The sequence below is a fragment of the Narcine bancroftii genome, chromosome 4, assembly GCF_036971445.1.
Source record: "Narcine bancroftii isolate sNarBan1 chromosome 4, sNarBan1.hap1, whole genome shotgun sequence".
NCBI lineage: Eukaryota > Metazoa > Chordata > Chondrichthyes > Torpediniformes > Narcinidae > Narcine > Narcine bancroftii.
The window spans coordinates 119,445,539-119,463,689 of record NC_091472.1 but is presented as its reverse complement, the minus strand read 5'-3'; the positions used below and the strand labels follow the sequence as shown (position 1 = coordinate 119,463,689).

Below are 18,151 nucleotides of genomic sequence, written 5' to 3'. Positions count from 1 at the left end.
ATGTGGGAATGTATGTAGATTTGTGTATGTTGGGGGGGGCCACCTTGGCACTTACACTCATTTAGGACAGTACAGCCCACAAAATCAAAATGTATAATCTAATGAATCTGAACACTCCTGGCAAGGGTGGGGTGGGGCTGAGGCCGGTCAGATTTCTCAGTTAGAATATCAGAGGAATGTGAAGCCCTATCAAAAGTGTTATCCCATCTGAACTGGTTAAAACCTGATTTAGTATTTTAGCAGGAGACTCACCTTTGCATTAAAAACCACTTAAGGCTATGAGGTCCATGGGTAAGTCAGGTTTCTTCATTCCAATTTCAACTCTAAATCACGAGGGGTAGCTATCTTAATAAACACATCCAATTTGTACCATCTAATATGATAGCAGACAGAAATTATAGAAAAAATATTAGTGGCAGGTAAGTTTTGCAGAAACAGGTGCTACTGGTGAATGTCCACATGTTAAAGTCAGCCCGTGCTGTAAGAAGGCAAACAGCAGAAACAGTAGAACCAATTGAACGTACAATTTCTTTATTAATCCTTTGTAATGCTAGCGGGAGTGAGGAGATTCAAAAGTTAAGTGACTCATTTTCTACAGTGAGCCACAGACACTCAAAGCAAGGTGGTCAGGAGGTGGGGAGGTCTGGACGTTTATCTGAGGTATACATGAACATTTGTGTATTTGCGCGTTGGTTTTTCTGTTAAAAAATAAAAATAGGAGAACAATGTAGATCTGTATAATGAGTAGAAAGTTGTTTTTGATGCTCAATAAATCCTTTTTGGAAAAAAAAAGGAATAGGGGACTGGAGTCACACAATCAGCTATGATCATATTGAATCGTGATACAGACTCAAAGGGCTGAAAGGCCTACTCTTGCACATTTTCCATGTTTTCATTCAACTCCACTAGGTCCCTCCCTTACAACAGCTGCTGTTTCATGCCAGAAAGTAATCAGTAGAAAGTCTATGGAAATCTGTAAGCCAGAGTCAACGTATCATTAGTTTAAGCTCCATTTCATGAATCAACAATAGTAGGAAAACAGAAAGAATAGAAATTCAAGTTTACTCAAATTAAATGTTGCATTATATATTGAATGGCAGAGTTAGGGTTAGGCTACAATGCCAGCAACCTGGTTTCGAAACTAGTGCGGTCTGAAAGGAGTTTGTATGTTCTCTGCCTGGGTTTCCTCTGGTTACGGGGGTTGTAGGTGAATTGGGTGTAATTGGGCGGCATGGGCTCATGGGGCGAAGGGGCCTGTTAAATATATATCTGTATTTAAATTTAAATATTAAGAACTGTTAGAACATTGAATGCCCAATTAAAAAAATAGTAAAGGACATTATTTAGCAGTTTTGCAAAAAGATTTTCCAATAATATTAAAAGGACACAAGGACAGACTCTCCAAGTGTTACTTTGGCACATTCATGCTGAAGGGGTTTTTATACGGTAGCATTCTGTTTCATCTAAACAACTGCCAAACATGGCATGCAAAATTTTCCCCATAACTCATTACTTCAAAGCAATTTAAGAAAAACTCCAAGCAAAAGATGAAGTATCACTTTATTCAATATATATTATATATAATTATATTAATGCCACATTATCAGACTAGCCTATCCCATAGAATGGGTTTACAAACATGTCATCATGAATTGGCATTTCCACAGCCTGACTATGATGTGATACACACTGGATGTGCAGTGCACATGCAGTACAGCCAGTTAACAATGGGTCAAACCATTTTGACCCTCTTCTCTTCCGTCACCCCTGATGAGCACACCAAAAAAAGCTCTGGACTGTGGAATGGAAACTATAATGGGAAGAAGGGAAAAAAACTATTTCACCTTACCCTAAAAACATTCTCATCGACGTGTTGATTTTTAGAGTCTAAATTATCTCATACGGTTCCATATTTATAGATGAACAGTTGCAATAGACAGTCTACAATAAACTTGCCAGTGAAATTCCCTTTCTCACATCCACTGAAGCAATCTGAGATCCCCCTCTGCTGGGCGATTCAGCAACTGTGCTTTACTTTCACAATAGGTCACCTGGCCAGTGAATACCAACACTTATTCTATCGTCACCACCATCCCAGCAAGGTGGACACTCAAGGACGCCATCCCAAATATTTATACCACTGAATTACAAAAAAATGTGGAAAGACAAATATTACTTCTATATACTTAATTCAGTATTGGCTTTGGTTACATGAAGATAAAACTTTAAATGTTGGTAATTGCAAATGCTGACTGAAAATTCTAATATAACACTTTTTTCATGCATGTTCCATGGTTGTTTCCTGAATGGTGCAGAGCTTGTGGTGTGCCAGTTAGCTCAGGGATGACACTTAACCTCAGCAACTCGTGACTGTTGCATCCAAACCTGAGCGCTTAGTGATGTTCAACTTATTCACCTCTTCGGCACAAGTTGGATGGATGCCCACAGTGGATACCAACTGAGAGTAGGTGGCATTGCATCTGTGAGGAAACACAAGGTTAAACCCTGAATTAAACATACATTTAGCAGTATGCATCCCCTCCACAGAGATAAAACCACACACAAAGACACAGGCCTTTTTGGTCTAATGAGTGCCCTTCAGACATGTTCCATCTCAACCTCTAAACACATACAGGAGTTAAAATCTTACTGGTTTGGCTGCTAACAAACACCTACAGAAATGCACATTTACACTTCCCTGGCTTGGCTCCATTCTCCAAGCAGCCTGCAGTTCCACCTGGAGACTCCTCTGCCCTCTACATCTGCTGCTAGTTCTGCATAGCTTCAGTGCCCCAATCTATCTATTACTGCAGTTCTATAAAACGCTCCTAGAACGCTTCCACCAGTGTTGTCTCCGCTCCATCCTCAACATCCATTGGAGCGCTTTCATCCCTAACGTCGAAGTACTCGAGATGGCAGAGGTCGACAGCATCGAGTCCACGCTGCTGAAGATCCAGCTGTGCTGGATGGGTCACGTCTCCAGAATGGAGGACCATCGCCTTCCCAAGATCGTGTTATATGGCGAGCTCTCCACTGGCCACCGTGACAGAGGTGCACCAAAGAAAAGGTACAAGGACTGCCTAAAGAAATCTCTTGGTGCCTGCCACATTGACCACCGCCAGTGGGCTGATAACGCCTCAAACCGTGCATCTTGGCGCCTCACAGTTTGGCGGGCAGCAACCTCCTTTGAAGAAGACCGCAGAGCCCACCTCACTGACAAAAGGCAAAGGAGGAAAAACCCAACACCCAACCCCAACCAACCAATTTTCCCCTGCAACCGCTGCAACCGTGTCTGCCTGTCCCGCATCGGACTTGTCAGCCACAAACGAGCCTGCAGCTGACGTGGACTTTTTACCCCCTCCATAAATCTTCGTCTGCGAAGCCAAGCCAAAGAAGAAGAAGAAGAAGATAAAACGCTGGTTAGATCACACTTGCATTATTGTGCTCAGTTCTGGTTTGCTTATTACAGGAGGGATGAGGAAGCTATGGAGAGGGTGCAGAGGATATTGACCAGGATGTTGCATGGATTAGAGAACATGTCTTATGAGGCAAGGTTAATAGAGCTAGAGCTTTCCTCCTTGGAATGAAGAAGGATGAGAGATAACTTAATAGAGATCTATAGGATTATGAGATGCATAAATTATGGTGACAGCCTGCACCTTCCCTCCCCCCCCCCCCCCCCAACCCCGGGGAAAAAGTAGCAAACATCAGAGAACATCTGTGCAAGGTGAGGCGAGGAAAGTTTAGGGGAGACATCACGGGTAATTTTTTTTTAAATATGGAGAGTAGTGGATGCCTGAAATAATTGCCAAGGGTGGTGGAGGAGGCTGGTACAATAGGGACAGACACATGAATACAAGAAAAATAGAGGGTTATGAGAGTGAGGAAGGGAAGGGTTAGTTTGAATAGGTTGGCAAAACATTGTGGGCTTGTGTTGTGCTGTAACGTTCTATGTTCTATTACCTTCAAGGATTTCACCCTCATTGTACGGATCTGCTCCGCTCTGCCTGCATACCCCCTTTTCAGAGTCCAGTTTCTATCATTTGCCTTTGAGAAATGAATAATTTATTTCACACTATTTCCTTCTCTTATTAAAAGCAAATGTGCTGAACAGTCTTCTTTTAAATGTGCAAAATCCCTCTGTGGATAGGGTTGCCTGGTGGTTCAGTTATACAGATGTATAGATTTTCAAGTTGGAAAAATGAGCTTGAATCCCAGCAAGTAACTTAAAATGTTGGAATATAAAATTACTGAAACGTCATTAAAATCCACTAGTTACATACACCCCTCTGAATGAAATCTGTTGTCCTTAGCACTTCCACACCTAAAATTCTCTGAAGTGGTCTTGCAGGTCAGGATAGATACAGTTGGACACTGAATGGTGAACTTAAACAAAAATACTCTTTTGCTCTGACATTTTTCCTGGTTTATTTCTGACTGGAGTACACCAATACAAAAATTCATGGAAATTTTTGTCAGTCTAACTTCAGATTACTTACTCTTTCTTTCCAACTGTAACAGGATAGACTATTTTTGCATGCCATTCCTTTTTCCTTTCCCTTTCATTTGTATATTCTGGCCTTCTGGGCAGGTCTCAGTCAGCAATACTATGCGACATCACAACATTAGCAACACATTCTACACAAAGAATCTAAACTGCCCTTAATGGTCATATTATTTGACTCTAACAGAGAAAGTCCCTTTGTTCCACCTCGCACTCTCCTCCACCTTCTCTGCTTGCTTCCCAGACAAACCTATTTCTCTCAGTCCCGATGAAGCATGCCAGACCTAAAATGTTAACTGTTTGTCATTTCACAGATGTTGCCTGACCTGCTGAGTTTTCCCACCATTTTCAGATTGATTTTCAGACTTCCAGCATCTGCAGTTTTTTTAAAAAATTTGCAGTTGCTTTATACTTACCTGTCTCAAAGCAACCTTAATTGATTCCTGGTATTGATTTAGCACAATAAAATCACATTGAATTGGAATACGAATTAAAGTCAAGAAATTAAAAAGCTAAGTATTAAACTGCATTATTTAGGTAAATGCTATTAATTGTTGAAAATTCTATTAAAAAGATTTACAGGTTTTGTAGAATTTCACCATTTTAACTGATAGCTACTTTTAACACAGAACAAGAAAAAAATCTTCTGAATTTACTTAATTCCCAGTGCAAATCCTTGAATGACTTCTCCAGCATTTGGTCCAATGAAATGAAGCCCAAGAATACGTTGGTCATCTTCATGCAAGCAAATCATCTTGACATAGCATTGAGTGACATCCCGTTGAGCTACTGTCAGCTCTAATGGCTTGTAATATGCATGATAAATCTAAACAGTAAAAGATCAAAATAACAGGTTACTATAAAACTATGCTCCTACGCCTACATGCATTCTAGATACTGTACATATTTGCATAGGTGAACAAAGATTTAGTGTACGAGTCTGCATATATCATGTTATAAAAATGTAGGCACATATACATGTATGCATGTATACAAAAACATGAATAACAGTCTGCATTAGCTCTTCATATAAAAATTCAAGATCAAGTTTGTTATTCAGGAAAAGCATTGAGGGTGTGGGGATAGTTGGATCATGCCATACAAATATAGCTTGGTTGCCATTTTGAACATCAGTTATATTCCATGACTTATCAGTTCTCTTATTGTAACAAAATCTATCCATGTAAACCAATCACAAAGGCAGATTTGCACTCTACTAATGGAATGGTGATAAAAGAGACTGCAGATGCAGGAATCTAGAGCAAAAAAAAAACTGCTGAAGGAACTCAGCAGGCCAGGAAGCATCTATGGAGGGATATGGACACTTGATGTTTCAGGTCACAACCCTGCTACAGGATTAAGGTAGGAGAGAGAAAATGACCTATATTAAAGAGCTGGGGGCAGGAGTCAGGGGGTGTTATGTTGTCCAAGGAGAGGCTAAAGGATGACTGATGAATGTAGCCGTGTGGGGCAGAGAAGAGATAAGAGAAAGGAAGGGGGGGGGGGGTGTGTGCACAGGGGAAAGCAGGGAAGAAAGTGAAAAAAAATGGCAAATGGAGCCAGGAGGGGGGTGGAGAGAGTGAAGGTGGAGACATTTGCTATATGGAGGAAATTGGTGGAGCCATTTAAACAAGGGATTGAAGTCAGTTGGGAACAGTTGGGGAGGGAAGGTGGAGATAGCACCCAAGGGCAAAGGAACTGAGTACAGCGAACTAGGTGGAATGAATGGTGTGTGTGAAAGAACCTCAGTGAATGAGTAAAGGGATCAAGGGGTAGCAGGTCGCTCGAAATGGACAATTTTTATCATAAATGTGGGTAGACATTTTAAATTCAATTGCTGCCTATAGTAAATTTTTTCTGACTTTTGAAAATATTGCGAGTCAATTTCAAACTGTAATACATGCAAGGTGTAGTGAGTGGAAATATTAATCAATAATCTCACTGGCCACAAATTCCACACTTGCTTTTATATTTACAAAATAAATGTCCATATCTATCAATATAATATTAATGGGTTTGCACATACTGTTATTACACCTCCCAATAAAGGAAATTAAATTTTACCATTCTGTACAATATAGTGATGCAGTTTCACAGCTCCAAAGACCTAAGTTCATTCCACTACCATTTTGTGCAGAGATTCTACAGCTTCCATCTGACTATATGGGTGCTCTGGTTTCCTCCCACAACCCAAAGCTATGCTGGCTGCTTAATTCATTGGCTTTTGCCTACTGCCACTGGTTTGTGTGGGTAGGTGAATCATGGAGTGGGTATGTGTGAGATCTGGGAAATAAGTGGGAGAATAAGATTGCTCTGGGACTTGGCATAGATTCCATGGACAAAATGTAAGGAAATGTGAAATTTTAAAAAAATAACAGTCATCACTGAGGAGGATATGGCACGATAGTTTGTGATAGTAGTTGCGGTGTGGGAGAAGGCTGCAGAAACCAAGGTGAGACTGTTTAAAGCCTGGTGCCCATTGGAATCAGAAAAGGAAAAGATGTGACATATCAACATACAAAGGAGAAGCAAGAGCTGACCACTGGGCCTCTCAAGCCTGCTCCAGCATTCAGTAAGTTCATGGCTGATCTGTGTGCAACCTCCTAATTCCTGACTACCTTTCACCCTTTATCTTGTTCCAACAGGCGGCTAAAAAATATTCTGCTTCCGAGCCTTCGGGGAAGATGTCTAAAGATTCATGAGTGTTCTAGAGAAAACATTTTACTTCTTATCAGTCTGAAATAGTAAAAAAAAGTAAACCTAGATTCTCAACTCATCAACCCCTCAAGCTGGTCCAGACTTGAAGAATTCCACATATAACAACAATAATTTCTTTGCAGAAAATAAATGTGCTGTTCTAAGATATTTCTGTGAGGAAGTGTAAACAATTTAATTACTATCAACGGGACAAAGGCAGTAATTATAACTTTAAAATTCAAAAGGAAAACTAGTTTGAATTGAAAAATAGAAATGAGAAAAAGCGTATGTGTCCTGAGTGACTGACAGTGGCTAATAATTAATTTGCGATTTCTAATTTGAAACTAAACTGGAAACCGAGTGAGATAATTTGACAGTTTTGTTTAGTAATTTATTTCATATATTTTTGAAAAATTGACAATTAAAATAATGGGAACACCTGGTTTGTCTGGGTTTAAATAAAAATTCTGATATTTACAGAACAAAACACGAGTATTCAGGTTTATATACAGTAGTTAATAATGAAAAGAAAACTAAGTTTAGAAAAATAATTGAGCAATAAATGTTTAACCTGAAAATTATGAAATTTGTTCATTTTTTCCTGGAAACTGCCTGAGAGATCTGAATACATTTTAGATTAGGTACACTACATCTGCACAAACCAAGGGGACCTGTATATATTCAAAGGACTGTTGCTGATCAGTCACTAAGGTTAGTCAAGGTTAAGATTGGTTATTCAAGGTTAAGGTTGGTTATTCAAGGTTAAGGTTGGTTATTCAAGGTTAAGGTTGGTTATTCAAGGTTAAGGTTGGATCTGAACCTGAGGAGACAGTGATCAGGTGGGAATGGATGAGGCACAGAGTCATATTGGTAGCACACTAAGCTCAAGGGACCATTTGGCTAACTTGATATATTTGTGTTCCTCCAACCCAATTGAGGCTCACGTCCGCACCAGTCTTTACGGGCCTCACAGAACCAAAACGCTGTTGGAGATATTGGGATCAAACTCATGGTCCCATATTCAAGTTTAGAAACACAGTTATTTTCTCTTCTATCACATCATCCTGGTGTCAGCTGTGTACCAGTAGATAGAACTCTGGGCAAAGTCATGCTTTGGCTCAAGTGCCATACTAGAAATATTATCCAGCTGACATTCCACCTCAGCATTGAGGAAGTGGAGCACTGTGAGAGGCTGGATGGGATACTAAAATGAGATCTCATCTGCTCTTTTTCTCATTATCTAAAAAAAATCTCACAATTCAGCAGTTGTCCATGATATGCTTAGTTGGGCTGAGTAACATGTTTCCCCAAGTATAACTGTATACTAAACAATATTTATCACTCACTCAATATAATAATATAGTGACCTTGACATTATAAGTTGCTGTTTGTGGAAATTGACTGTGTCAATTGTCGATTGTATTTACTACATCATAATATTTGTTCCAAAAATATCCAGAGATTGTGAAGGGCATTTGCTTAATTGAAACCTCTGGAGCTCGTGTTCATTCCAAGTCACTTCAAGCCTGCTCTTTTGGTGTTTACAAATGCTCAACACCTAATTGACACAAGTCCATAATACAAACTCGTTCACAAATCCTCAACTTCCCTCGGCCTCATTTAGAGAAGTCACAAAAAGTGGGACAAATGCCACAGAAACATTATACTGGCAGAACAAAGGTGTTCCATTTAGATTGAGGTTTTGTCCTGAATTTAATCAGTCATAATTCTCATCAGCAAAAACTCAACATTTTCATCAAATGCAAAAAAAACATTGCTATTTCTTGACATGAATTAATGAGTGGAAGAAATACCTTCCATTCAAAATTGAAGAAAAAAAGGAAGCAGCTATTAGAAATCCTTTATAACTCATTTGTTTTCTGCAAGTTGTACTCTGTCTGACTCTAGGCTCTAGTGGTAAATACTTTGGGCAGGGTGTAGAGTACAATAGAATAACAATAAGGTATGGGCATCACTCAAGAAGCTGGAATTTTTTTCTTTGGAATAGAGATGGCTAAAGAAATATTTGATGGAGTGAAGAGTTTGGTCATGGCCAAAATCAACTCAAACCCAAGTAAAGTCTAGACCCAATGCAATATGCCTCTTGCCATAATTGCTCCACAGCAGATACAATGTCACTGGCTCTTCACTCACCACTGGATCATCAAGACAACAGCAACACAAACACCAGGCTACTTTTCATCGACTACAGCTCATCATACACCCAGTACTGTCAGCAAGTTTCAAAACCTGGGCCTTGCATCTCTCTCTGTAACTGAATCCTTGACTTCCTTATCAGAAGACCAAATTGGAAACAATGTCTCCTTTTCACTGACAATCAACATAGGCGCACCTCAAGGATGCACTTTTAGTCCCCTGATCTATTCACTTTACACCCATAACTGTGCACTTAACTAGTGACTTATTGTGGATACACAACATCTCACTTGTCAGGAAGATGTGAAAGTGGTTGCACTTTCTGAATAATGAAGCAGACAATAGCAGTCATAATGTCAACCTTCTACAGGAACTCTATCAAGAGCATCCTGGCCAGCTATATCACAGTGTGGAACAGTTGCTGCAGAGAAATGAAGTGGAGGTCAATCCACAGATCCACAACCACAATTCAAATGCCATCTACAAATTTGCTGATGACACCACAGTTGTCAGCAGAATCACAGACAACAATGAGGAAGCGTCCAGGAGTGAGATGGATCAGCCACTCAACCACGGAATCATCCATGTCGAAGAAGCCTCTTCTTGAGGAGTTTCGGTATGTCTCCAGAGACTCTTGGAAATTTCTACTGGTGTACCGTGGAGGGCATTCTGATTGGTTGCATTATTGTCTGGTATGGAAGGCCAATGCACACGACAGGAAAAGACGACAGAGAGTTGTGAAGTCAGCCAGCATCATCATGGACATCAGTCTTTACTCCATTAAGGACATATATAATAGGCAGTGTCTCAAGGAAGCACCCTCCATCCTTAAGGACCCTCACTACCCAGGCCATGTCCTCCTCTCACTGGTACCTTCTTCCCCTATACTATTAGATTTCTGAATGGACAATGAACCATGGGCACTACCTCATTTTCTCTTATTTTTGCACTAAATTAATTTTTTTAATGTAATTTATAGCAATTTTGCCACAATACAATGAATATCACGACATGTTCATGAAAATAAATTCTGATTCTGAATGTTCAAGATTATTAGTTTCTCCTATAGAGGCAATTATTTATTCTGGAAGAAGGGTCGATAATCAAGAGTTTCATTTATGAAAAGAGCATAAAAACACAGGGAAACATTTTGGCTCATTAAAGCGAATTATGATAACCTTGAATATACTGCTTGAAACAACATTGAATCTTACAAAATGTAACTGGATATGGTCATAAATTGAAAAATTTTGCAGAGCTATTGGGAAGGAGCAATAGAACATACCTGGACAGATAATTATCACAAAGCACAGACACAATGAACCAAATAAGTGGTCTTCTTCCGTACAGTGTAATTCAAGAACAAATAACGTTCATTTGAGAAAACCAACACATGGTTCAGGAAGTTTGCATGATGGGTCTTTTAACATATTGTCTTGCTTTCCTGCAGTGGAAAGTGTGGATAGAATCAAGCAAAGTGTGCTTCTATATTTGTTACCTCTACGCTGTCCTCCCCGTGTCGACGTACTGCCTCCTCCTCAGACAGGCCTACACATCCATACTCTAGTGGCGTAAAAACTGTTGTAGCAACCTAAGTTTAAAAAAAACATTTCACTGGAAATGAGCATTATTACAAAATACAAACTTTGTTTCAGTTCTTTTGGCGAATTATATTTTCAACCTTCTTGTCCAAACTCTGAATTATTTGCTCAGATGATTGTAAAAAAAAACCCAAAGGAAAGCAGTGAGGATTCTGCCAACATCCTTCCCTCAATCACCAAAACAGAGCATTAATTATTCATTACTATCAATGGGAACATACTGTATTCAAAGGGGCTGCCACATATTGCAATAACTATCTTTTTAAAGTATTTGAAAGGCTGCAAACTGATTTACAGGATGCCTTGAAATCACAAAAGCTACTGAAATGCTACTTTTTCTTTGCAACTGAAAGTGTGCCAGTTGGCTTGGTCTCAGGTTGAAAAGGTATCAGGTTCATCATTGCAACAGCTCGTGACAGAGTATGCACTTCAATAGCCAAAGAGGAAACTACTTTCTACAGGAAACTCTCATCTTCTATTGTTGCAGTAAGATCTTACATTAATACTTTATTATACACATACACACAATTAAAAACTCATTTCCTTCCTTCACAGTAAATTTTCGGTAGACTGCTACAGAATTCACTCACAAGTTTACTCACATTGTCATAGTCCATCAGCTGAGCAGATTTGCCATAAAGCCGATGTGCCAGCATCTTGCCTGCTTTGATAGCTGGAGGTGTGAGCTCTGGTCGTCCCTGTTAGAAGGGATAACAGTGAGCACGAGGTACGCTGAGCAAATTAGTAATGTTACAGCTCTAATGTTGTGGAAAGGTCAAATACTAGACAGCAGAGGTTCAAAGTGAGAGGGGGGAAATCTTAAAGGAGATGTGAAAGGCAAATCTTCCTAGACAAAGAGTGGTAGCAACTCACTGCCAGGGGAGGTGAATAGAAGCAGATAGGATAGCAACATCTGGGAAGAATGTACACAGGCACATAGAAGGCATGGAATACAGGGATATTGACCACATGCAGGCAGATGGGATTACTTTAGATTAACATCATGGTTGGCACAGACATGATGGGCTGAAAGCACAAATTTTGAATTCCAACTTTCAAAAACATCAACAACTGGATAATTTACAGACAATATGTGGTGTGGAAGCTTGCTATTTCTCAACCTGAACTGCAACGAACAAATACAAGTACTATCGCATATCAAAACAATAAATTAACAGTCCAATGAAAGTATATAAATAGTCAACCAATTTCCCTCTTCCTGGTTTGCTACTAGTAACAGTAAAGTGTGTTGTTGGATTTTGTGTATTACGTCCTTGCCTCTGCTATATCTCCAATTGCATAAATATGAGAAACTGAGGTTTCTTCATTAGCACCAACAATGACTTTTCTGGTTTCTGGATTAATCTGGACCCCTGCCTTGTCCAGACACAGGTCTTGAGTTACAGGTGTTCGACCTAGAAAAAAATGGGAAGAGCAATATGTTATTGGTATGTCGGTAATTCATATAGTTTGCAACAATGACGTTTATACTTTGTGATACACGTGAAATAGTTTTGAAGCCATGGAGGTATCAATCAGATTCTGCCAGCAATAAAATGTCATGAAATCTGCAGTTCCACATGATTGCATACCACCACAGATTTTAAGTAGCTGGATTTGCAAATTTAGAGGAGCCTTTCCTTGATATATCAAACCATTTTATAAAAAAAAAGTTGGGCAAAAAATTTGTTAAATGATCAAGTATTTCTCCAGATTCTGCACTCGCTGTGGTTTCAGGCTTGTTCAACAATTCAAGTAATTATCAAGCCAGTCTGGCTTTATCCACTTCTTTACTAACTTGTGCATCTTTTTGGTGATAGGCCAAAATAGTTCTTCTACATATCAATACGAGTCTTCAAGTGTGCAGCCTGATGTAACAGTGAGTGATGCTGGACAGGGTCAGCTTTCTTTGAAGAACATTTTCTTTACGGAGCTTAGTAATAATTTGCGGATAAATATCAAGAATAGCAGACATTAAAATTATAAAATATAGGTGCAGGAGTAGGCCATTCACCCCCGAGCCTGTTCCAACCTTCGATGCGACCATGGCCAACCATATGATTCAACCCCTAATCCTGCTTTCTCTCCATACCCCTTGATCCCTTTAGCCACAAGGACCATGCCCCACTCCCTTTGGAACATATCTAATGAATCAGCTTCAACAACTTTCTACGACAATGAGTTCCACAACTGTCTGAATGTAAAAGTTCAGGAAAGTCACAACCCTCTTTTAGATAGTCAAGCGGCTAGGTTGAAAGCTAGCGCAGAACTCCATTACCACATGAATGGGAAATTCACTGTAGAGACCAAGAATGCTCATGCATGGATAAGTAACCAAGCTGGTATGAAGGTACTCTCCACATTTCCAAACTTCTGCCCTAAAACAACTTTGCATGGAGCCAAAGACAACCTTGGGGATTAATCCAACACTTGGAGAGGCAACAGTAAATTAGTCCAAGACAGAGAAAAATCTAGCAATGGGTCACAGTGACAAAAGTCCAAATGACTAAACCTTAGTAAAGGCATCTTGATGGATGAGAGGATCACCCATTTAAAACAGGCACCTAATGCTAATTAAAAGAAGCATTTTTTTTCCCCTCTCTCAAAAGGATTGTGTCTTTGAAACTCTCCTTGAAGGACAAAGGGAAACATGTCTTTAAATATTTTTAATAAAAGATACATTTTGATAGAGAGCTCACCTACGATAGATGGGAATTGAGAAAACAAACAAAAGCAAAAATAAATGGCAAGAGAAATTCATCAGATCAAGTGGAGGGAAATGAAGAATCTATGTTTTGGGTCCACAATTTTGCTCCACTTTTTGACATCTGTAGTCTCTTATGTCCCTGATGTTGCAATCAGAATGGCAGAGGAGCTGAATTACCTACTATTGCTCCTCGTTCAAGTAGAATTTCAGACAGCTGAAAACAAAGTTGCCAATTGAAAACCAAAGGCAACTTGGGTTGCTAAAGGTTCAGGTCCTTCACTTCAATGACTATCTCTTATACGTGAAGCCCAACTGTGATACTGATTCATTCCTGGGAGCCACTGTGAGCAAAGCTGACCCTGTCCTCATTCTGTACTACATGATATGACTAAACTTATAAAACCATCAAACTTATGAATTTCCAATCAAAAGGAGGTGTCATCAGAAACCAGTTATAAGATCAGAACTTTAAATATTTTTTCCATCCATCCCATGCAAGAGCTTCTGCTTCCACCAAATTATTTCAAGCATCAGCATGTGACTCCAAATGGCAGTAACATGGACCTTGGCATCATAATGTATGGAAGGCACAGGTACACTCTGGTCTCTTTCTGTTCACATTCATTTAAGTTGAATCTTAAACCCATAACATGCATTTTAACTGGAAACAAGAGACTGCAGATGCTGGAATCTGGGGCAAAAAAACAGGCTGCTTGAGTAACTCGACAGGTTAAGCAGCATGAGGGAGAGAAAATTAAATGTTGACATTTCAGCCAAGAACCAAGGTGACCAACCCGAAATGGCAACAGGTCTTTATCTCCCTCTAATGCTGCTTTACCTGCAGAATTGCTGCAGATTTTTTTTAAATGCTGAATGTGTTTTTAAAATGCTTATTCTTGTTTTCACGCCCCTTTACACTCTCTCTCCAAGATCTTGGCATTCCTCCAAATGAAGCTCTTGTACATTTCCAGTTTTCATGACTTCACCATTGGCAGATGTGTCCTGACAAGCTTGGGCAGCAAACTCAGAAATTCCCTGCCTCTCTGAATCATACAAGACAAAAACAAGCCCTTAGGCCCACAGAGTGCCTTCTATCAAGCATCCACCTGCAACAATCCCACTTTTATTCTCCTCACTTCTTAAATAAGACTGACCACTATGACTAAATGTTTGGCTGACCTCCTAATAGTTCCCTATATCAATGGCCAAGTTCATAAGTAATTAAAACTATGGCATTGCTTGAGAAATTATATATAAAGTTCAAAACATTCAAAGTTAAAATTAATTGTGAGAGTACATACATGACATCACAACCCTTAGATACTTTTTTCTGCAGGTTGGGCTTAGCAATTCTATACCAGTAACTGTATACTATACTCATCAGGAACTGTAAACAAACTACAAATGTAGATGTAAATGTGCAGCAAAAATAATGAGCATACAAGTTTTTTTAAATTAGTCTCTAAAAGAGTATAGTTATCCTCTATTGTTCAAGTTTTTCTTGTGGTGTACTGGGCTGATTGAGTCCACTACCTTTTGCAGGATTTTTTGCTTAGAGATATTGGTGCTTCCATACCAGGCCATGATGCAGCTGGGCAGCACACGTTCCACCATGTCTGTAGAAGATTGCCAAGGTTTTCGATGCAACAGTGTTCCATCACTACACTGCCTCATCAACATAAAAAAGAATCTCAGGGTTGTATGTGATGTTATGTATATACTCTGACAATAAATCTGAAAGTTCTTTGACAACTGGGTTCCAATACCATGTGCAATTTACATCTAATTATCACTGCAAAATTCATGTTGATTGAACTTGCCCAAAATTTGTTTGCAACTCTTACACCACGTTTTTCAAAGATTAGATGCATTCATGCACAAAATCAACCAATCAGTGCAGTTTACATTGCATTACATTAACTGGTTCAAAGATTACACTTCAAAACTGAGGAGGGATTTCATAATCCAGCATGTCTGATTAGGAACATGTCCAAGAACAAAAACATCAAGGTTCAGCAAAGTGCTTCTTTTGGACAAAAAGTTAGATCATTCACATTGAAACAAGAAAGCTAAATTATGTCATGTGACACAGTTGCTGTAGCAATTAACGTAGTTACAGCGCAAGCAATTGAGACGGGGATTTGAACCCCGCACTGTCTGTAAGCAGTTTGTACATTCTCTCCATGTCTGCGTGGATTTTTCCCAGGGGCTCCGGATTCCGCCCACAGTTCGAAACGTACTGGGGGTATAAGTTAATTGGATATAATTGGGTGGCACAGGGTCGTGGGCTGAAATGGCCTGTTGCCATGTCAAAAATATTTTAAAAATTTTAAATCTTTGTATTAATCTGAAAATAGTAATTAATTAGAGACTTAAGTAAAAAAAAAAGTAATTAATTGAAAAACAAACATCATAGGATTAAATTGGAATTTTGTGGAGAGAATAACAGCCATTCCAGTATGCAATACTCCAGGAGCCAAAGTTATTAAAAAACCCAGGTTTTGTGGTCAGAGGAGAATGTGGTATGCAGATAGCACCTGAGGGGATCAAATTAAGGCCCCTGGTGCTGTGAGGCAGGAATGTCATTTGCTTCGTCATTATGCTTGGGAAGAAAAGGGAGGTTACAATCTGAAGAGGTGCAAAGGCAAACAGGTTAAATTTAAAATTTAGACATACAGCACAGTAATAGCCATTTCAGCCCACGAGTCCGTTTCATCCAATTACACCCAAATGGTCTACATCCCCAGTACATTTTGAAACATGGGAGGAAACCCGAGCACCCAGAGGAAACCCACAGAGACATGGGGAGAATGCACAAACTCCTTACAGACAGTGGTGGATTCGAAACCCAGTCGCTGGCGTTGCAACTGTGTTGAGCTAACCACGCTTCTCTCCTCCCACCCCCCATTTAAAAAAAATATAGGTGTGAGGTGTCAGGGAATCTCTGGTGTGAACTGTAAGCACACCCAACTCAGTGCATTCCTTCAGCGGAGAGCTGCACCAAGTTTGAGCTGGGATTGACACCAGCTCATATAAGTTTTAAATTTAGACCTACAGCAGAGTAACAGAACCTTCCAGACCACAAGCCATGCTGCCCAAATATAGCAAATGACCAACCAACTCTATGTTTTAACAGGGTGGGAGGTTAGTGATTTAAGGCTCTTCAGTGCATAGAATCTCCTGGACAAATGTTGAACACATGGCTGGGACAGGAGAGCATCCCTCTTGCCCCATCTGCAAAATCTTTCTAAAAAAATATACATATTTAAGTGAAATGAGGAGTATGAATATATGATAACAAGATACCACAAACTTTTGGGAATTATTGAAAGATTTGAAGGTTCAATGTTACTATCTTTAAAAATCATTTTGCCACCAACTCCTTAAAGTCATCTTTGAATCTTCTTCAACCAATCTTTCTGACAGAAAATTCCAAATCATAACCATGACAGCTGCTATGATAAAAAGACACGAGAGGAAGATGAATTTCTGAGAACAGTGAAATTTGATTTTTCATTGTGCCTCCCAATTGAGAGTGTCAAAGGCTTTAACAAGGTCAAGAAAGGCTGCACATCATGATTGCTGATGCTCCCTGCATTTCATTTCTTCAGTGCCTCCAAGTTGATGGAATCCACACTGAAATTCAGGGAGCAGGCAGTTGAGGATCACCCTGCAGCGGACAGTAGGGTGACTACAGTTGAATAGCTTACTTTCTAAACAATGGACACAATTACATCCTCCTCTATTCCCAATGGCGAGAATAAGGTTGTGGATTTGTGACTGAAGCTCTTCACTGCTGAGCTTTATAACTTTATCAAGGATACTTCTGCACTTCAGGCCTTTACCTTCTTGGCCATTGTATGGCCATTTTGACTTCATATCAGTCACAAGAGTTACCTGAAAAGGCTCCTGTGGAATGGAGTTAGGACATTCACTTCTAGGACACAGTCACCATTCAGCAGGTGAATAAAATGTTCCAGCAGGTGAGGAATTCCTCGCTGATGCTCATCTCCATTTGTAAACCTTGGCTGTTTGTGCTGTAGAATAGCCTTGATGCAACTGAAGAATAGACATCTAGCCTATCAGTGCCGGTACTTTCTCTTCTCACTATTTGTTCTTTAGTTGATGAGTTTTCTGATGGATATCAGCTGCCTTTCAAACAGTTTCAGGATTGTTAACACTGGTTTTCTTGCAACAACCTTTCAATTGACACGGGGGCCAAATTGATGGGGAACAGCTGAAAACTGTAAAAGGACTGGTCTCCTATCAGTCAACTGGATTTTTTTTCTTGGATGGTAGGTTTGTTGTACAAGGTGAGATTAAGGAGATTGTGTCTCTAGAGCGGTGTAGAATGATAAGTGAACTCTTTGAAATGGACAATATTATGGACTTTGATGGATGATCATATTTCTCTTAGCTCGGGTATTCACAACCAGAAATCACACAGGAGTCAGCCCTCAGGACAGATTAATTATCATAAAGAGG

General features: G+C 39.6%; 1 protein-coding gene across 2 annotated transcripts in view; it reads right to left on the bottom strand.

Moving 5' to 3' along the window:
* Positions 1–1,543: 1,543 nt before the first annotated feature.
* The window catches only part of txnrd2.2 (thioredoxin reductase 2, tandem duplicate 2), an 88,411-nt gene continuing 71,803 nt past the window's right edge, over positions 1,544–18,151 (bottom strand). The window contains exons 12-16 of one of the 2 annotated variants that reach the window (XM_069932597.1): positions 12,238–12,374; positions 11,562–11,657; positions 10,857–10,949; positions 5,161–5,330; positions 1,544–2,480 (exon numbers count right to left, since the gene is read on the bottom strand). In XM_069932597.1, the coding sequence (XP_069788698.1) occupies positions 2,357–2,480; positions 5,161–5,330; positions 10,857–10,949; positions 11,562–11,657; positions 12,238–12,374 (620 nt within the window). In that variant the 3' untranslated portion in view covers positions 1,544–2,356. Of the gene's footprint in view, positions 2,481–5,160; positions 5,331–10,856; positions 10,950–11,561; positions 11,658–12,237; positions 12,375–18,151 lie in introns of those variants that run through there. The other variant, XM_069932598.1, reaches the window with a different exon arrangement.